The sequence below is a fragment of the Malus domestica genome, chromosome 05 (assembly GCF_042453785.1).
Source record: "Malus domestica chromosome 05, GDT2T_hap1".
Taxonomy (NCBI): domain Eukaryota; kingdom Viridiplantae; phylum Streptophyta; class Magnoliopsida; order Rosales; family Rosaceae; genus Malus; species Malus domestica.
The window spans coordinates 27,026,763-27,047,243 of NC_091665.1; the positions used below are offsets into that span (position 1 = coordinate 27,026,763).

Sequence of the window (20,481 nt, forward strand, 5' to 3'; positions counted from 1 at the left end):
AGTGCGCAAGGGAGGGCCCCAGCCCATGTGGCCTTTTTATACTTTTGCAACTATTCATCTATTACTCATTGCTTTTCCTGAAGTGACTTTGGAACTCTGTGCATCTAGTCAAAAGCCAATTCGAGGAAATTCTGAACTACTCTCTCTCGGAATTTTAACGAAAAGCACCCGGTACTATTCATTTTAACGAAAAACCACATTTTTACACTAAAAAGTCAATCCTGATACTATTCACTTTATCCTTTATTTTGTCCTTATCATTAAAACTCAAAGTTTTCAAACCATTTTCATTAGTTTTTCATTCATTAAATCCTTCATTAAATCCTCCTTAATTCTGTTCTACTCTCTCTCAGTCTAGCTTTATTGGATCCTCCTTGGTTCTGAACCACTCTTTCTCTCTCGCTTGCTTTACTGGATCCTCATTAATTCTGAACCTCTCTCTCTCTCTCTCTCTCTCTCTTTATTCACAATTAATCTCTCTGCAACTACTACTTGCTGGATCTGAAAACTAGAGGTTGTGGATATGGCTTCTTCTTCTTCTTCTTGTTTTTCATCCGCTGCTGCTCTTGCTGATGCTGATGATACAAAAAAGTAAATGTTTTGGATATTATTTTGAAGGTGGAGAAAACAAACAAGCCCTTGTCGGAGGTTAGTCAATGTTTATTGATGTATTCTGTTTAAGGCTCTCTCTGTATAATTTGCTAATTAGTTTTTGTTAATTCCTTCGCTGGTGACCTGTCACCGGATGTCACTTTGTTTTGTTTGCATCTTTATCAATTGTCTTTCTTTTGACGTTTGGATTCAACGGTTCTCTTAACACAGGTTCTGAAAAAGCTTCGGTACAAAAGATTGGAAGAGAGAGCAAATGGAAAAAGCTTCAAGTAAATTCTGAACTAGTCTCTCTCTCCCCCCTCTTGCATCCTCTTAATTCGGTGCAACGTCGTAGTATTATTTCTCTCTAATTAACAATTAATCTCTCTGCAACTATGTCTTTTTGCTGGATCTGGAAATTAGATGTTATGGACATTGCTTCTTCTTCATCACCCGCTGCTGATAACCCCCCACGTCGAGAAAAGTATGATGTGTTTATCAGTTTCAGAGGCGAGGACACCCGCCTTGGTATTACCAGCCATCTACATGCTGCCTTACTTCAGAAGAAAATTGAAACCTACATCGATGACAAACTTAAGAGAGGAGAAGAAATCGGACCTGCCCTTCTAGAAGCAATCGAGAAATCCACCATTTCGGTGATCATTTTCTCACAAAACTATGCTTCTTCCACATGGTGTTTGGATGAGCTTGTGCATATACTAAAATGCAACAACAAAGAAGGCCGGATGGTTATACCCGTATTCTACGACATCGATCCATCTGATGTACGAAAACAGCACGGGAGTTATGCAGATGCATTTGCTGAACTTGAAAAACGATTCGCTAACAGTATCGACAAGGTGCACAAGTGGAGGGATGCTTTGACGACTGCAGCCAATCTATCTGGGTTTGATTATTCAAACAAATCCGGGTAACTTCCTCATTCTTTAACTTGTCTAAAGTTATAAATTTTCTTTAAACTTGTGACAGTTTGATTTGTGCTAAGATTTGGTAAAGCGTATTTAAGACTAACTATTGCTTTTCTACCTAATCATATACGTCTATACTCCAGGACGGAGGCAAATCTAATTCAGAAAGTTGTCGATCATATTTGGGCCAAAATGTGTTGCGAATCATCCTGCGATTTAAAGGGTTTTGTTGGAATTGAAAGCCGCATCGAGCAGATTGAATCGCTGTTAGGCATTCATTTACCGGACGCTTGCATCACTGTAGGTATTTGGGGCATGGGTAGTATTGGCAAGACCACCCTTGCCGAGGCTGTATTTCGCAGACACTCTTCTAAATTCGAAGCTTCTTGTTTTCTTAAGAATGTTAGGGAGAACTCAGAACAAGCAGGTGGACTATATCACTTGGAAAAAACACTTTTTAAGGAGATATTAAAGGAAGAAGTTTCTTTGCCCGTAGGGTCAACTTTTCAAGAAAGGCTCAGTCGTACAAAGGTCCTCATTGTTCTAGATGACGTGAGTGATTCATTGCAAATGGATCGTTTAGCTGGCGATCATCTCCGGTATGGCAGTGGAAGTAGAATCATTATCACAAGTAGAGATAGGGGCAAACTTGGGCTAACTGGTGAAGAGGCTAAGATCTACAAGGTCGAGGGATTAAAATCGGATGACGCTCTTCAGCTCTTCTGTTTGCGTGCTTTCAAGAATAACGGTGCTTGTAGAACAGATTTTAAGGAGTTGGCAAAAGAGGTGGTTGCTTATGCTGGACGCCTTCCTTTAGCTCTTACAGTTCTGGGGTCGTTGTTCTTCAATTGCAAGAGCAAAGAAGAATGGGAAGATGAATTCAACAAATTGAAACGATTTCCCTGTGAAGATATCCAGAAAGTGTTGAGAATAAGTTATGATAAATTGGGAGACAATGAAAAGGATATTTTTCTGGATATAGCATGTTTTCATAAAGGGAAGTCTGTGGTTAAGGTAAAACGAATGTTAGATGTTCGTGGATTCTTTGCGACATCTGGAATTAGAATTCTCATTGAGATGTCTCTCATATCAATTGATTCAAATTGGGGAATGGAAACCATAGAGATGCATGATTTGCTACAAGAAATGGGAAGGAAAATTGTTCAAGAACAAGGTATTAAAGATCCGGTAAACAGAGTAGGTTGTTCAATGATGAGGATGTCTATCGTGTATTGAGGAGTAACAAGGTAAGAGCCAAATGCATTCAATTTTTTTCTTTTCTTTTTTTTAGAAAATAAAAATTACAAACTTGAGATGATAACACAACAAAGTAAAACTAATTTATAATAAAGAAGTGAGATTGTTAAAAGATGAATTTGATTGAATATTTATTGTGTTAGGAAGTGTTTGGAATATGAACAAATGTTTGTTTATTTAGACAAGTAGAGGAGGATACAATTATGTTGGATATTTGACTAGACTAAGACACTTGTACATGATTACCATCGCAAATACTCTTTGTTCCAAATGTGTGTTACATTTTAATATGTTTAATTGTTTATATTCACATTTAAACTTTCTTCTTATTCTTAGGAAACTCCATATGTTGAAGCCATACGGGTTAATTGGTATTATCATCAAATGCGACCATTGAAACATGCAGACTTCAAAAAGATGTCTAACCTAATAATGCTAATTGTGAATGGTGCCTCCGATTTGCTCGCTTCTCTAGACCTTCCTGATTCTCTTCGTTATCTTTACTGGTGGAATTATTCATTGAAATCTTTGTCGTCAAATTTTTGTCTGGAAAATCTAGTTGAGCTTCATATGCCACGTGGCAAAGTTAAGAAGCTTTGGAAAGAAGAGCAGGTATATTATATTATATGCCTATTTTAATTCTTGTATAAAATCTAGTGTAGAAATTATATTAATTCTTTATATTTCTATTTCATTTGTTGCAGATACTTGTCAACTTACAAGTTATCAATTTGGAGTATTGTGCATATCTAACTGAATTTCCAAATCTCTCTGGGAGTATAAAAATTGCGGAGATAAATCTCAGGGGCTGTAGAAGATTGGTTGAAATTCCTTCGTATTTTCAACATCTTGACAAGCTTACTCGTCTTAATCTTGGAGACTGCACCAGTATCAAGTATCTTCCAAAGATGCCAAGAAGTGTTCAATACTTGGATTTACAATGCACTGGTATAAAGGAGTTGCCTAAATCAGTTTGGTCTAACGAAAATATTTCTTACTTGAATTTAAGGCAATGCGAAGACCTTAAGAAACTTCCAAGCAGCAGGTGTAAGTTGAAAAATCTCGATCTCCATGGGTGCTTTAAATTTGAAAACTTTCCAGAGATTTTGGAGCCAACGGAACATTTGAAGTTCTTAAGTTTAAGTCAAACAGCAGTTACAGAGCTACCCTCATCAATCTGCAAGTTGAAATATCTTGAGAGTCTTGATCTCAGCAATTGCTCTAGATTTTCCAAATTCACTGAAATCTTGAAGCCAATGGAACATTTGAAGTCCTTAAGTTTAATTGGAACAGCAGTTACAGAGCTACCCTCATCAATCTGCGAGTTGAAATATCTTGAGAGTCTTCGTCTCAACAACTGATCTAGATTTTCCAAATTCCCTGAAATCTTGAAGCCAATGGAACATTTGGTGTCTCTTAATTTGGGGGGGACAGCTGTCGAAATGCTTCCTTCGTCTATTGGAAATCTAAAGAGGCTTCAAGATTTAGACCTTAGAGGCTGCGATCAACTTAAGGATGTCCCAACAAGTATCTACAGTTTAACCAATCTTAAACGTCTCAACTTTAATGGCTTTTGGAGACTTGAAAAATTGCCTTCCAGCTCTGTCGGTTTTCTCTCTTTAGAAGAACTAGATCTCAGCTTCAGCGGTATATTGAAAATACCAAAGCTCCCAGTGCTATGTAATGTTAAAGCTCGAGGCTGCTGGCAAATGAAGATGATGATCATGGGTCTGAAGTCAGTGGAACTGAAGATGATTCAAGTGATGAGTCTGAAGCAAATTAAAGTGATTAGGAAATTTTTTAAAGGCAAATTTGTACTTTGATAGCTCACTTGTCTGACCAAGAAATAAGACAACAAATAGGCAAGGCTTTTCTTATTATCTTTAAAACTTGATTTACCTTTATATCATAAACATAGACATTAATTAACACACCATGCCATGGCAAAGTAAAAATCTCACAACCAAGCGTGATAGTTTGAACATTCAACAAGACAAAAATATGCGATTGCTCAATGGCTGAACTGCAATGAGCAAAAAATATGAATGGCCCAATTGGACTAACACCGACAAAACTCAGTGTTCCTGTTTGCACCAAACAAAGATCAACGAAACAAATTTTATTAGAGAGGGTAAAAAATTACAGCAAATTAAGGCTGAAAAGAGAAAGGCACAGCCCCAGTTTAATAATACAATCATCGAATTTGTAACAACGATAAAACTATAGGCTTCAATAGGATTAGGAACATTCCAAAATTAAGGAGAAAAATTATACGTCGCACTACAAGCTGAAGGAAGAAAAGAATGAAGAAAAAGCGAGATGAATACACAAAGAAATGAAATACAAGATACATTACAAGTTCGATGGCTGAACTGCATTTTGACCCGGAAATATTCAATTTTCTCTCTTGCATCCAAGATTTCTATCTTCAAGTCTCTGGGATATTTGTTATGATTTGACACTTTCCAGGAAGTAACATGCACACATAACTTTGCTGCTCAAGATGAGAAAATTGGGGAAACATTAAAGTTCTAAGTACCTTTTTATCAGCTTCAGTTGCTTCTTTGAACTTTCAGTTCAGTGAGTTAACCTCCTCTGTACTCAGCTGATCTACAAGATGTTTCTTCAATTCTGGTACTCTGGGTTTCCGCTAATTGGCCTGCTGCTTTTCCTCAGCATGAGAAGGAGCAACTGTCTTCGGTGGCCTTCCTCCAGCTGGGGATGCCATGTGCCGAGCACCAGGACCAGGCATCAGTTGCTGTTGTTGAAAGCCTTTTAAAGTGAAAAATAAGAAACCATTCTCCATCAAAGGAAGACAACAACAACAACAACAACAAAGCCTTTTCCCACTAAGTGGGGTCGGCTATATGAATCCTAGAACGCCATTGCGCTCGGTTTTGTGTCATGTCCTCCGTTAGATCCAAGTACTCTAAGTCTTTTCTTAGAGTCTCTTCCAAAGTTGTCCTAGGTCTTCCTCTACCCCTTCGACCCTGAACCTCTGTCCCGTAGTCACATCTTCGAACCGGAGCGTCAGTCGGCCTTCTTTGCACATGTTCAAAATCACCGGAGCCGATTTTCTCTCATATTTCCTACAATTTCGGCTACTCCTACTTTACCTCGGATATCTTCATTCCCAATCTTATCCTTTCTCGTGTGCCCACACATCCCACGAAGCATCCTCATCTCCGTTACACCCATTTTGTGTACGTGTTGATGCTTCACCACCCAACATTCTGTGCCATACAACATCGCTAGCCTTATTGCCGTCCTATAAAATTTTCCCTTGAGCTTCAGTGGCCTACGACGGTCACACAACACGCCGGATGCACTCTTTCCATCCAGCTCGTATTCTATGGTTGAGATCTCCATCTAATTCTCCGTTCTCTTGCAAGATAGATCCTAGATAGCGAAAACGATCGCTTTTTGTGATCTTCGCTAGATTGCTCCGGTCATTAGTGTGGATAAGTATATAAATGGATAGAGATAGGAAAGCAAACACAAGATGTACGTGGTTCACCCAGATTGGCTACGTCCACGGAATAGAAGAGTTCTCATTAATTGTGAAGGGTTTACACAAGTACATAGGTTCAAGCTCTCATTTAGTGAGTACAAGTGAATGATTTAGTACAAATGACATTAGGAAATATTGTGGGAGAATGATCTCGTAATCACGAAACTTCTAAGTATCGGAGTGTGGTGTCGTCTTGACTTGCCTTATCTGTCTCATAGGTAGATGTGGCATCTTCTCTGGAAGTACTCTTCCTCCATCCAGGGGTGGTATCTTTAACTGGTGGAGATGCACAAGGTAATGTATCAATTTCACTTGAAGCTTACTTGTAGTTTCAGGCTTGGTCAAGCGCGATACAAACCATGTAGTAGGAGTCCCCCAAGTCGCCGAGCTAGGGGGTCTGCTGAAAGAGGTGACAGACAAAGTAAGCAATCAGAGCTCCGACTGATTGTTCACCTTCTCCCCATCTTGCAGCAGCATGAAGGATAAAGAGAAGAAAAATGAGAAGAGATGATATGAGATACTTTTGCTTTTGAAGAAGTAACTTTCCACATGCTTATTCTTGAACTGAGCTGGAGGGTTTTCTGGTTTCCTCCAGAGTATAAGGCCGACTGAAGAATTTGAGGGTCAAAACAAGTCCATCAAATCTAGAGTACGTTCCACCCTGCTGATATGGGATACTTTTGCTTTTGACAGAGTAATGAATGTATTGGCACGTGTGCTGTTACGCTTGTCTCCACATGCTTCCTTGTATCCTTCGCACTTGCCCTATCTGTTCCTCAAGCAGATGCGGAATCTTCCCTGGAAACATAAGATGTTGAAGATGAGTACTCGAGAGCAATGCTAGGTAAGTAATCAGGTAAGGGGTTCCAGGCAGTCAGTTCCTGGCTGGAAGCTTGATTCCAAGTGCTGACTGATTGCTCTCTTTCTCCTTGTCTTGCAGGTAAAAACAAGGCCAAAAGAAAAGACAGGGAAAAAGCATGATATGGGATACTCTTGCTTTTAACCCTGATGATATGAGATATTCTTGCTCTAGTATAGCTTGTTTGCAGAGGTATTATCGGGGGGAAAGAAAGCTGAATATTTCGAAAGACTTCGTTGGGAGTGCCCTCTCAGATATGATGAAGGGTTGAGCATTTTTGCAGGTCTGCCTGTCCGTTGGGGATGGAGGTCGACATATATAGGAGTCTCCCTAACAACAAGTAGTAATGCTATTCCTTTACCCTGCTTGGTCATAGCACGGTAGTGGGAGCTGCCAGTTTCACATGTTTTAACTCTGTCAGAGCACTTTGAAAAAGTGGTCTGTGGTATCTGGCTCTCGAGATTCGGAGAACGATGCCTCTTCGATTTTTGAGAAAGCAATCATGCTGGGGGTATGACTCTCGAGATTCGGAGAGCAGTGTCTCTTCGATTTTTGAGGAAGTAATCATGTTGGGAGTCTGGCTCTCGAGATTCGGAGGGTGGTGCCTCTTCGATTTTGGAGCAAGCAATCTTGTTGGGAGTGTTGTCTCGAATGTGAGTAAAGGTTGGGCATGTTTGCTAGTCTACCTTGCCACGAAGCACAAAGGTTGACACACAGGGACTTTCCAATTATCCAGCAATGGTACTGTTCCTTTACCCTCTCTTCGATTTTGAGAAAGTAGTCATGTTGGGAGTCTGGCTCTCGAGATTCGGAGGACGGTGCCTCTTCGATTTTGGAGCAAGCAATCTTATTGGGAGTGTTTTCTCGAATGTGAGTAAAGGTTGGGCATGTTTGCTAGTCTACCTTGCCACGAAGCACAGAGGTTGATACACAGGGACTTTCCAATTATCCAGCAGTGGTACTGTTCCTTTACAGTTGTGGGTAATAATATGGTAGCTAGACCTTCAAAATTTGTGTCTAAACTTTTGTTAGTGCTGTTTCTTTGCTATTCTTTGCTATTCTTTTACCTTTCTTGATCAGAGCGATGTAGTGGGAGCTGCAAGCTTCACGTGCTCAACTTTGGCAGAGAACTTTGGCAAAGTTATTTGTGGTACCCATGAGCTATTGTTGCGTGTGGGAAGTGGGTGATTGAACAGTAAGATTCATGTGCTTTCTACTTCACCAGAAGTCTTCGACAGAATGCCCATAATTTCTGCAAAGCTGAGTGTGCGTGTGACAGGTGCTGACAAGGCTAGAAAAGTAGGTGCCTCTTCGATTTCTGAGATCGGCCCTCGTGGTCTCTGAGCAGCCCAGCTTTTGAGAAAGCGAGCGCCTCTTCGATTGATTCGGAGAACGATGCCTCATCGATTTTTGAGAAAGCAATCATGCTGGGGGTCTGGCTCTCGAGATTCGGGGAGCAGTGTCTCTTCGATTTTTGAGAAAGTAATCATGTTGGGAGTCTGGCTCTCGAGATTCGGAGGGCGGTGCCTCTTCGATTTTGGAGCAAGCAATCTTGTTGGGAGTGTTTTCTCGAATGTGAGTAAAGGTTGGGCATGTTTGCTAGTCTACCTTGCCACGAAGCACAGAGGTTGACACACAGGGACTTTCCAATTATCCAGCAATGGTACTGTTCCTTTACCCTCTCTTCGATTTTTAAGAAAGTAGTCATGTTGGGAGTCTGGCTCCCGAGATTCGGAGGACGGTGCCTCTTCGATTTTGGAGCAAGCAATCTTATTGGGAGTGTTTTCTCGAATGTGAGTAAAGGTTGGGCATGTTTGCTAGTCTACCTTGCCACGAAGCACAGAGGTTGACACACAGGGACTTTCCAATTATCCAGCAGTGGTACTGTTCCTTTACCCTTGTGGGTAATAATATGGTAGCTAGACCTTCAAAATTTATGGGTCTAAACTTTGTTAGTGCTGTTTCTTTGCTATTCTTTTACCCTTCTTGGTCAGAGCGATGTAGTGGGAGCTGCAAGCTTCACGTGCTCAACTTTGGCAGAGTTATTTGTGGTACCCATGAGCTATTGTTGCGTGTGGGAAGTGGGTGATTGAACAGTAAGATTCATGTGTTTTCTACTTCCCCAGAAGTCTTTGACAGAATGCCCATAATTTCCGCAAAACTGAGTGTGCGTGTGACAGGTGCTGGCAAGGCTGGAAAAGGCTGGAAAAGTAGGTGCCTCTTCGATTTCTGAGATCGGCCCTCGTGGTCTCTGGGGAGCCCAGCTTTTGAGAAAGCGAGCGCCTCTTCGATTTTTGAGATCGGCCTTCGTGGTATTTGAGCAGCCCAACTTTTGAGAAAGCAAACGCCTCTTCGATTTCTGAGATCAACCCTCGTGATCTCTAAGCAGCCCAGCTTTTGAGAAAGCAAACGCCTCTTCGATTTCTGAGCAGGCGCCTCTTCGATTTCTGAAGCTTCGTCGAGTGCAGATTTTTATAGGGGCTGGCATTAAGTTCCAAAGCACACTTGAATCTCCACCAGTAGAAGCTTCATTCTTGCACTTCTAAGATCTTGATTTGTCCGACCTCTTCTCTCTTCAACACCTTTGAAAATGTCTGGCCCCTCCGACCGTCGTTTTGACTTGAACCTTGTTGAAGAGGCAGCCCCGCCTTCTCCAGACAACATATGGCGCCCATCCTTCGTCTCCCCTACTGGTCCTCTTACCGTTGGGGATTCCGTGATGAATAATGATATGACCGCTGCGGTGGTGGCCAGGAACCTTCTCACTCCCAAAGATAACAGACTACTTTCCAAACGGTCTGATGAGTTAGCTGTTAAGGATTCGCTGGCTCTCAGTGTTCAGTGTGCAGGTTCTGTGTCTAATATGGCCCAACGCCTATTTGCTCGAACCCGCCAAGTTGAATCATTGGCGGCTGAAGTGATGAGTCTCAAACAGGAGATTAGAGGGCTCAAGCATGAGAATAAACAGTTGCACCGGCTCGCACATGACTATGCTACAAACATGAAGAGGAAGCTTGACCAGATGAAGGAAACTGATGGTCAGGTTTTACTTGATCATCAGAGATTTGTGGGTTTGTTCCAAAGGCATTTATTGCCTTCGTCTTCTGGGGCTGTACCGCGTAATGAAGCTCCAAATGATCAACCTCTGATGCCTCCTCCTTCTAGGGTTCTGTCCAGTACTGAGGCTCCAAATGATCCCCCTCCGGTGCCTTCTCTTTCTGGGGCTCTACCGACTGCTGAGACTTCTCCTAAGCAACCTTTGTGAAGGCTCCCTCTTGTGTGCTTATTTTGACTCATGTATATGTACATATTTGTAGCTTATCGGGGATATCAATAAATAAGCTTTCCTTCATTTCAACGTATTGTGTTAAATACACCAAAGCCTTCTTCGCTAAGTTCTTTGAATTTTCTTTTGTTAAAGCTTGTATGTTGAAGCTTTCTGAGTGGAGCATGTAGGTTGGGATAGTGTTCCCTTAATTTCCCAAGTGAGGAAAACTTCTCGGTTGGAGACTTGGAAAATCCAAGTCACTGAGTGGGATCGGCTATATGAATCTTAGAACACCATTGTGCTCGATCCTGTGTCATGTCCTTCGTTAGATCCAAGTACTCTAAGTCTTTTCTTAGAGTCTCTTCCAAAGTTTTCCTAGGTCTTCCTCTACCCCTTCGGCCCTGAACCTCTGTCTCATAGTCGCATCTTCTAATCGGAACGTCAGTAGGTCTTCTTTGCACATGTCCAAACCACCGTAACCGATTTTCTCTCATATTTCCTTCAATTTCGGCTACTCCTACTTTACCCCGGATATCCTCATTCCTAATCTTATCCTTTCTCGTGTGCCCACACATCCAACGAAGCATCCTCATCTCCGCTACACCCATTTTGTGTACGTGTTGATGTTTCACCGCCCAACATTCTGTGCCATACAGCATCGCCGGCCTTATTGCCGTCCTATAAAATTTTCCCTTGAGCTTCAGTGGCATACGGCGGTCACACAACACGCCGGATGCACTCTTCCACTTCATCCATCCAGCTTGTATTCTATGGTTGAGATCTCCATCTAATTCTCCGTTCTTTTGCAAGATAGATCCTAGGTAACGAAAACGGTCGCTCTTTGGTATTTCTTGATCTCCGATCCTCACCCCTAACTCGTTTTGGCCTCCATTTGCACTGAACTTGCACTCCATATATTCTGTCTTTGATCGGCTTAGGCGAAGACCCTTAGAGTCTCTTCCAAAGTTTTCCTAGGTCTTCCTCTACCCCTTCGGCCCTGAACCTCTGTCCCATAGTCGCATCTTCTAATCGGATGGTTTGTTTGTCGATGAATACCAGAAGTAGGTCTCCAGGCTACATTGCCAGCATTGGAGTAATTATTTGAAGGTTGAAAAAAATGGGATAAATCAAACATAACATTGCTTGGTAGCGCTGCTGGAAGAGGGCGTCCATCCCTAAACCGCTCCATCAAAGATAATGTGGCATGATGGGTATTCATTCTATCAATTTAATAGTATATATTTATGGATGTTTGTATGTCAATTGGCCAGCAAAAGATTACTCCCAATCACAAATAAAATTTTGTATCTACAAAATATCTATGGCATGTGTAAGTTTTTACCTCAAAATACGAACACATCATGCAAAGAATGAACATCCAGCAGCAAAGCATCTCGTAGAAAAATATGCTTCATTGAGCCTGTTATGTTCAGCAATTCAAGCTAATGAGAAAGTGCATTCATATAATCAATATTTAACATAATATGCCCCTGGTTATCATTTTATACGGAAATTCCTTAAGCAAAACAAGTATGCAGCTTCAAGAACCTATTTGTCGATATGATCCCGACCCAAGAACATTTCCCCTGTATGCGACAATCCTAACTACTCCATAGTCATCTTCTTATGCTGCAGGTTTTCACTACTGCACAATTCTACTGTAATAAACAATCCTTGATCAATCCTTGGGTCATATAACACATTTCTAAAGTCTGCTTACCACCTCAGTTCGAACGGATACACCAGAAGGTATATTAATGACCTCATAACATAACTCTCTCAACCTCACTAACTGTAGTATCTATTCCGCATTTATACTAACACGAAATAAAAATCTCAGCTTAGATAAGAGAATTAAGACATCCCGAACTCACATTTACCACCTCAACTACAATTAGACTACAAATTCAAAATCAATCTGATTCGGAACACAGTTCCACAACCATCAAGTCCCAATCAACCACTACAATTAAAAAAATATAATCATACACACATACATCCAATTATACATATATACACAAGCACATACATATATATATATAGAGTGAGAGAGAGAGAGAGTACCTGCGCAAGGACCTGTTTGGGGAGACCAGAGCCCTGGAAGAAATCGACGGCTTCATTGCCACTAATCCGGCCATCGCGGTCCAAATTGGCCCGTCGGAAATACGCGTCGAAGAGATCCACATGCGCCGATTGGTTCTGCGTCGACGCCATCGCCACGGTCGGATTGCGATTCGCGGAAGATCAGACCATGGAATCAATCGAGAGCGCCTCGCTCTCAAGCTGCCGTACGCGCGAGGAGCGGAGGAAGAATCAGAAAACCACGAATTCGGAGGACCAGGATTTGGTTGCCTTTCTTCTCCGATTCGGAAGAAAATCAGAAGACGACGGAGACACTGAGAGATGCCGATAGTTTGAGTTAGAAAAACGATTGTCGTTAATCAATTTTTTGTAACAAAAATGGTACTGTATTTGTTGTGATATTTCAAAATTGCCACTGGTCTTCATAAGCCCGGCCCATTAGGTACTACCACAACAAATACAATTTAGAAATCATAGTTGGTTAGCAAGTTTATGTTTTCGATTTGTCAACTTGTACAAAGTGGGGAAACAAAAACGTGCACATATAGAAAGGTACAAATTAATGCGAGATTGAGAAGGAAGCTACAATTTAGAAATCAGAGCCATTTGTTTGTCAGATATTTGATATGTTATAGTATCAAATTGTAAATCGCAACTATATATTTAGATAATTCGTCTAGAGAGAAAACCTAATTGATAATCTATACACACCTATATAGATTAACTACTCTTATCATGGCCAACAAGTAGCTTATGTCCAAGACGATGTTGTGTTCGCGTTTCGTCGATTTCACGTATTCTTCTTCTTTAAGGAGACGATCCATGATTAGTGTTCTAATATGATTATAAACCCTTTAAATAACTTCATTAGGTGGTACATGCATTTTGATTTATCCCTTCTGTGATCGCCTCAGTTTCGCTATTTAATTAGTCCCTGAAACTTCTTGCATTGCATGATGTGCATGGAAATGTCTATTAAATAAAAGAAGTTTTAACGAAACACTCCAGGTATTGTTTACTTTTAACGAAAAACCACATTTTTATCTTTTCCTGGTACTATTCACTACACCTTTATTTGTCATTTTTCATTAAAACTAAAGTTTTTTTTGAACTTTTCGTTAGTTTTCCATTAAACAAAACATTGGGGATCTTTGAAGTAGTACTATGTTTCGTATCAAAATCAAAGTACCGTCCTAATAATTGATGTAATTAGTAAACATTGACACATAATGTAATGCATTCTTAATTGGAGCTACAACCTCGTCTAGTTTCCATTTTTTTTATAAGTGTATATGTTAGTTTGGTGTATGTCGTCGGCCACTCTAGATTGAAGTGTGCAACTCTATTGTGGGAGCTTCTTTTGTTCTCAATTATAGCAAATGTCTCAATCATCGAGATGAATTTCTTGAATTTTATCAAGTACATGTCGATTTATGTGCTCCTAATTATTTTTTAGCATGAATAGTTGCACCTTCTTATTTGCAAATATTAAGAACAATTGCGCACATGTGCGTAAACTGTAGATTATGAATACATACATAACTAGAATTCTAATTGGATATTTGGTGTTACACCATAAATAATAAAGTTGAGAGCATTTTTTTAGTATACCAAAAACACCATATGATACAACAAGTATCATTTTCCGGAATACATATAATAAGTTACTATTAAAAGATAACTCTTGATTTGGTTAATATGAAAAGAAAAGGAAATTAGGGTATATTATTTTATATTAATATGAATATTACTTAATTATTTTGTCAGACATTTATCCATTAGCTGGTCGTGATTGGACTGAATAGTTGGCTCAATTAGGGGTGGGCAAACGGGCTCTGGACCCGCAGGTAGGGATGGGTATTGGCGGTTTGGAGCGGGTACGGGGCGGGTCCGTATTCTTTTTTATACAAAACGGGGCGGGACGGGACGGGTCCAAGTAAACAAAGGGGCGGGCCGGTTCCAATTTTCTGCAGTAGCGGGCCCCCGGCCCGAACCGTTTGCAAACCTCACATACTCTCAAATCTCTTTCACACACTCAAATCTCACAAACGCACACACATCTCAGCTTTCTGGAAGATTCACCCAAGTCCTCCCGAGTCCCTCCCTGCCGATCTCTCTCTCTCTTTCAGTCTTCCCTATCGATCTCTCTCTCCCAGAGTCCTCCCTATCCATTCGTCGATTCTCCCGAGTCCTCCCTCTCGATCTTTCTCTCACAGAGCCTTCCCTATCGATCTCTCTCTCCCAGAGTCCTCCTTCTCGATTCGTTGAGTCTCCCGAGTCCTCCTTAATGCTGTTCTACAATCTCTCAGTCTAGCTTTATTGGATCCTCCTTAGTTCTGAACCACTCTCTCTCTCTCTCGCTTGCTTTACTGGATCCTCCTTAATTCTGAACCACTCTCTCTCTCTCTATTCACAATTAAATTAATCTCTCTGCAACTACTACTTGCTGGATCTGAAAACTAGAGGTTGTGGATATGGCTTCTTCTTCTTCTTGTTTTTCATCCGCTGCTGCTCCTGCTGATGCTGATGATACAAAAAAGTAAATGTTTTGGATATTATTTTGAAGGTGGAGAAAACAAACAAGCCCTTGTCAGAGGTTAGTCAGTGTTTATTGATGTATTCTGTTTAAGGCTCTCTCTGTATTTTTTGTCATTTCTTTTCTTTTTACATAAGTTTAGGTGTTATGCTGCCATATAATTTGCTAATTAGTTTTTGTTAATTCCTTCGCTGGTGACCTGTCACCGGATGTCACTTTGTTTTGTTTGCATCTTTATCAATTGTCTTTCTTTTGACGTTTGGATTCAACGGTTCTCTTAACACAGGTTCTGAAAAAGCTTCGGTACAAAAGATTGGAAGAGAGAGCAAATGGAAAAAGAAAACAAGGAAGAGAACAGGAGAAAGAGGTCTCAAGTTGATTTTGCATCCTTTTTCGCATAGGCCTCTTCCTTTTTGTGTGGTGTTTTTTGGTATATGCATAATCTGATTTGTTTTTTCACTGGATGAAACATAACCAAAACATCACTCGCAGGAATCGATCAGAAGACGATGATGATACCGATTGTGAGGGGAGCAAAGCAAGGAGAAAAGGTTTGCATTATATCATTTTATGGTTTTCAAATACTAGTAGCTTTACATGCTGAGATGACGTTGTTCATATTAAGATTGCAAATATATGAATATCTTTCTTTAAATTATAGTGTTTTTAAAGATAATAGGTCCTATCATGTGCCCCATTTTCCACTTTCGTATCTCTCACTCGTTGATTTCTAGCCTTTGAAATTTTGTGCATGTAGTCAAAAGCCAATTCAAGTAAATTCTGAACTAGTCTCTCCCTCTCCCCCTCTTGCATCCTCTTAATTCGGTGCAACGTCGTAGTATTATTTCTCTCTAATTAATAATTAATCTCTCTGCAACTATGTCTTTTTGCTGGATCTGGAAATTAGATGTTATGGACATTGCTTCTTCTTCATCATCCGCTGCTGATAACCCCCCACGTCGAGAAAAGTATGATGTGTTTATCAGTTTCAGAGGCGAGGACACCCGCCTTGGTATTACCAGCCATCTACATGCTGCCTTACTTCAGAAGAAAATTGAAACCTACATCGATGACAAACTTCAGAGTGGAGAAGAAATCGGACCTGCCCTTCTAGAAGCAATCGAGAAATCCACCATTTCGGTGATCATTTTCTCACAAAACTATGCTTCTTCCACATGGTGTTTGGATGAGCTTGTGCATATACTAAAATGCAACAACAAAGAAGGCCGGATGGTTATACCCGTATTCTACGACATCGATCCATCTGATGTACGAAAACAGCACGGGAGTTATGCAGATGCATTTGCTGAACTTGAAAAACGATTCGCTAACAGTATAGACAAGGTGCACAAGTGGAGGGATGCTTTGACGACTGCAGCCAATCTATCTGGGTTTGATTATTCAAACAAATCCGGGTAACTTACTCATTCTTTAACTTGTCTAAAGTTATAAATTTTCTTTAAACTTGTGACAGTTTGATTTGTGCTCAGATTTGGTAAAGCGTATTTAAGACTAACTATTGCTTTTCTACCTAATCATATACGTCTATACTCCAGGACGGAGGCAAATCTAATTCAGAGAGTTGTCGATCATATTTGGGCCAAAATGTGTCGCGAATCATCCTGCGATTTAAAGGGTTTTGTTGGAATTGAAAGCCGCATCGAGCAGATTGAATTGCTGTTAGGCATTCATTTACCGGACGCTTGCTTCACTGTAGGTATTTGGGGCATGGGTGGTATTGGCAAGACCACCCTTGCCGAGGCTGTATTTCGCAGACACTCTTCTAAATTCGAAGCTTCTTGTTTTCTTAAGAATGTTAGGGAGAACTCAGAACAAGCAGGTGGACTAGATCACTTGGAAAAAACACTTTTTAAGGAGATATTAAAGGAAGAAGTTTCTTTGCCCGTAGGGTCAACTTTTCAAGAAAGGCTCAGTCGTACAAAGGTCCTCATTGTTCTAGATGACGTGAGTGATTCATTGCAAATGGATCGTTTAGCTGGCGATCATCTCCGGTATGGCAGTGGAAGTAGAATCATTATCACAAGTAGAGATAGGGGCAAACTTGGGCTAACTGGTGAAGAGGCTAAGATCTACAAGGTCGAGGTATTAAAATCGAATGACGCTCTTCAGCTCTTCTGTTTACGTGCTTTCAAGAATAATGGTGCTTGTAGAACAGATTTTAAGGAGTTGGCAAAAGAGGTGGTTGCTTATGCTGGATACGTTCCTTTAGCTCTTACAGTTCTGGGGTCGTTGTTCTTCAATTGCAAGAGCAAAGAAGAATGGGAAGATGAATTCAACAAATTGAAACGATTTCCCTGTGAAGATATCCTGAAAGTGTTGAGAATAAGTTATGATAAATTGGGAGACAATGAAAAGGATATTTTTCTGGATATAGCATGTTTTCATAAAGGGAAGTCTCTGGTTGAGGTAAAACGAATGTTAGATGTTCGTGGATTCTTTGCGCCATCTGGAATTAGAATTCTCATTGAGATGTCTCTCATATCATTTGATTCAAATTGGGGAATGGAAACCATAGAGATGCACGATTTGCTACAAGAAATGGGAAGGAAAATTGTTCAAGAACAAGGTATTAAAGATCCCGGTAAACAGAGTAGGTTGTTCAATGATGAGGATGTCTATCGTGTATTGAGGAGTAACAAGGTAAGAGCCAAATGCATTCAATTTTTTTCCTTTCTTTTTTTTAGAAAATAAAAATTACAAACTTGAGATGATAACACAACAAAGTAAAACTAATTTATAATAAAGAAGTGAGATTGTTAAAAGATGAATTTGATTGAATATTTATTGTGTTAGGAAGTGTTTGGAATATGAACAAATGATTGTTTATTTAGACAAGTAGAGCAGGATACAATTATTTTGGATATTTGACTCGACTAAGACACTTGTACATGATTACCATCGCAAATACTCTTTGTTCCAAATGTGTGTTACATTTTAATATGTTTAATTGTTTATATTCACATTTAAACTTTCTTCTTATTCTTAGGAAACTCCAAATGTTGAAGCCATACAAGTTAATTGGTATAATCTTCAAGAGCGACCATTGAAACATGCAGACTTCAAAAAGTTGTCTAACCTAATAATGCTAATTGTGAATGGTGGCTTCAAATTGACCGCTTCTCTAGACCTTCCCGATTCTCTTCGTTATCTTGAGTGGTGGTATTATCCAGTGGAATCTTTGCTGTTGAATTTTTGTTTGGAAAATCTAGTTGAGCTTCATATGCCTTATAGCAGAGTTAAGAAGCTTTGGAAAGAAGAGCAGGTATATTATATTATATGCCTATTTTAATTCTTGTATAAAATAAAGTGTAGAAATTATATTAATTCTTTATATTTCTATTTCATTTGTTGCAGATACTTGTCAACTTACAAGTGATTGATTTGGGGGACTGTTCAAATCTAACTGAAGTTCCAAATCTCTCTGGGAGTCTAAAAATTGTGAAGATAAATCTCTGGGCCTGTGGAAGTTTGGTTGAAATTCCTTCGTATTTTCAACATCTTGACAAGCTTACTCATCTTAATCTTAGAAACTGCAAGAGTCTCAAGTATCTTCCAGAGATGCCAGGAAGTCTTCAATACTTAAATTTAGAATACAGTGGTATAAAGGAGTTGCCTGAATCAGTTTGGTCTAACAAAAATATTTCTTACTTGAATTTAAGGGCATGCAAAGACCTTCAGAATAATCCAAGCAGCAGGTGTAAGTTGAAAAATCTCGTGGAACTTGGTCTTGATTATTGCTTTAAATTTGAAAACTTCCCAGAGATTTTGGAGCCAATGGAACATTTGAAGTCCTTAAGTTTAATTCAAACAGCAATTACAGAGCTACCCTCATCAATCTGTAAGTTGAAATATCTTGAGAGTCTTGATCTCACCAGGTGCTATAGATTTTCCAAATTCCCTGAAATCTTGAAGCCAATGGAACATTTGGTGTCTCTTTGTTTGGAAGAGACAGCTGTCGAAATGCTTCCTTCGTCTATTGGAAATCTAAATGGGCTTCAAGATTTAAACCTTAGTCTCTGCTATCAACTTAAGGATGTCCCAACAAGTATCTACAGTTTAACCAATCTTAAACGTCTCAACTTTCCATACTGTAGGAGACTTGAAAAATTGCCTTCCAGCTCTGTCGGTTTTCTCTCTTTAGAAAAACTAGATCTCAGCTACAGCCGTATATTGGAAATACCAGCAAGCATCAAACAAGCTTCTCGGTTGTCTATACTCTACTTATTCAACTGCGAGCGGCTTCAATCTATACCAGAGCTCCCAGTGCTATGTAATGTTAGAGCTGAAGGCTGCAGGTCGCTGAAGATAGTGTCAAGTTCAAGGACAGCACTCAGAAAAGGTTGGGATAAACCTAATTATCGTTACAGAGTTTTTATTAATTGCCCAAAATTGGATAATAATTCAAGGAGCAACATAATGGATGAAGCACAGATTACAATTATGCGAATGGAAACTGTTGCGCCATTTAAGGACTATGTGTTGCCTTATAATCCCTGGCCTCAGATTAACATTGCATGTCCAGGAAAAGAAATTCCAAATTGGTTCAGCTATCAAAATGAGGGATCTTCAGTAGACATCGAGCTTTCTCCATATTGGTTTCGAACAGGTTTATTTGGTTTCGCTCTCTCTGTTGTTCTTTCTGGGTTTATTTGGTATCCCCGCCGGAGGGTAAGAGCTAATTTCATTGTCAAATTCATGGGTGAAAGCCATGAACTGTTCAGTTCTAAGTACATTATCCCAGACTCCTATGACGGCCAACATCACGTGCATGTGTGGAATGAGGCCTTTAGAAGTGAGGAGGTAGGAAAAAACTGCTCCCCTGATATTTACAAACTTGCCAAAGAGGCCTCTGTTGTCTTCTGCCTGGTGGATCGTGAAGGACGAACTGCTTCTGCTTCCTCTGTGAAGGTGGAAAGCTGTGGTATATGCCCATTGTATGCCGAAGATGCTGAGAAATTCAAAATTGGTCATGTGTTCATGTCGAGGGGACCAAAAGTAGAAGAAGAAACAAGACAAGATGATTCCAAAGGTGGTGGATCAGGAGATGAGCCTCAAGTTAGTGGATCAAGTCATGAGTCTGAAGCAAATGAAAGTGATGATCATGGGTCTGAAGTCGGTGGAACCGAAGATGATTCAAGTGATGATCATGGGTCTGAAGTTGGTGCAACCGAAGATGATTCAAGTGACGATCATGGGTCTGAATTCAGTGGAACTGAAGATGATTGGGACTTTTAATCCAACAATCTTAAGCATCATTATCCAATGGAATTAGGAAAAACTTTTAAGGCAAATTTGTACTTTGATAGCTCACTTATCTGACCAAGAAATAAGACAACAAATAGGCAAGGCTTTTATTATTTTGGTATTGTTTATGCTTTATACATTAAAGCGCTAGTTATGGACAAGTGTATAATAGCCTATTTGTTA

At 40.0% G+C, this 20,481-nt stretch overlaps 2 protein-coding genes across 4 annotated transcripts; both read left to right on the forward strand.

Moving 5' to 3' along the window:
* Positions 1 to 67: 67 nt before the first annotated feature.
* LOC139187736 (disease resistance protein RUN1-like) lies at positions 68 to 20,411 on the forward strand. Of its 3 annotated transcripts, XM_070821023.1 has the most exons (7): positions 14,535 to 15,093; positions 15,320 to 15,400; positions 15,526 to 15,584; positions 15,941 to 16,448; positions 16,590 to 17,694; positions 18,041 to 18,316; positions 18,409 to 20,411. In XM_070821023.1, the coding sequence occupies exons 2-7, from the start codon at positions 15,363 to 15,365 to the stop codon at positions 20,287 to 20,289; spliced, it is 3,867 nt and encodes a 1,288-aa protein (XP_070677124.1). In that variant the 5' UTR covers positions 14,535 to 15,093; positions 15,320 to 15,362; the 3' UTR covers positions 20,290 to 20,411. The 3 variants fall into 3 exon arrangements, with proteins under 3 accessions (XP_070677125.1, XP_070677126.1, XP_070677124.1); XM_070821024.1 differs by lacking the exons at positions 14,535 to 15,093; positions 15,320 to 15,400; positions 15,526 to 15,584 and adding exons at positions 68 to 648; positions 823 to 881; XM_070821025.1 differs by lacking the exons at positions 14,535 to 15,093; positions 15,320 to 15,400; positions 15,526 to 15,584 and adding exons at positions 468 to 648; positions 823 to 896.
* Positions 850 to 4,657, forward strand: LOC103440950 (disease resistance protein Roq1-like). Its single transcript, XM_070821026.1, has 4 exons — positions 850 to 1,522; positions 1,664 to 2,767; positions 3,114 to 3,389; positions 3,482 to 4,657. The coding sequence occupies exons 1-2, from the start codon at positions 987 to 989 to the stop codon at positions 2,754 to 2,756; spliced, it is 1,629 nt and encodes a 542-aa protein (XP_070677127.1). The 5' UTR covers positions 850 to 986; the 3' UTR covers positions 2,757 to 2,767; positions 3,114 to 3,389; positions 3,482 to 4,657.
* Positions 20,412 to 20,481: the final 70 nt, after the last annotated feature.

Bases quoted from the DNA above. Each gene is read 5' to 3' on its own strand.
- LOC103440950 (XM_070821026.1), top strand. From the start codon at position 987: ATGTCTTTTTGCTGGATCTGGAAATTAGATGTTATGGACATTGCTTCT. The intron at 1,523-1,663 runs GTAACTTCCTCA...TCTATACTCCAG, and splicing joins GATTATTCAAACAAATCCGG to GACGGAGGCAAATCTAATTC.
- LOC139187736 (XM_070821023.1), top strand. From the start codon at position 15,363: ATGGAAAAAGAAAACAAGGAAGAGAACAGGAGAAAGAG. The intron at 17,695-18,040 runs GTAAGAGCCAAA...TCTTATTCTTAG, and splicing joins GTGTATTGAGGAGTAACAAG to GAAACTCCAAATGTTGAAGC. The intron at 18,317-18,408 runs GTATATTATATT...CATTTGTTGCAG, and splicing joins AGCTTTGGAAAGAAGAGCAG to ATACTTGTCAACTTACAAGT.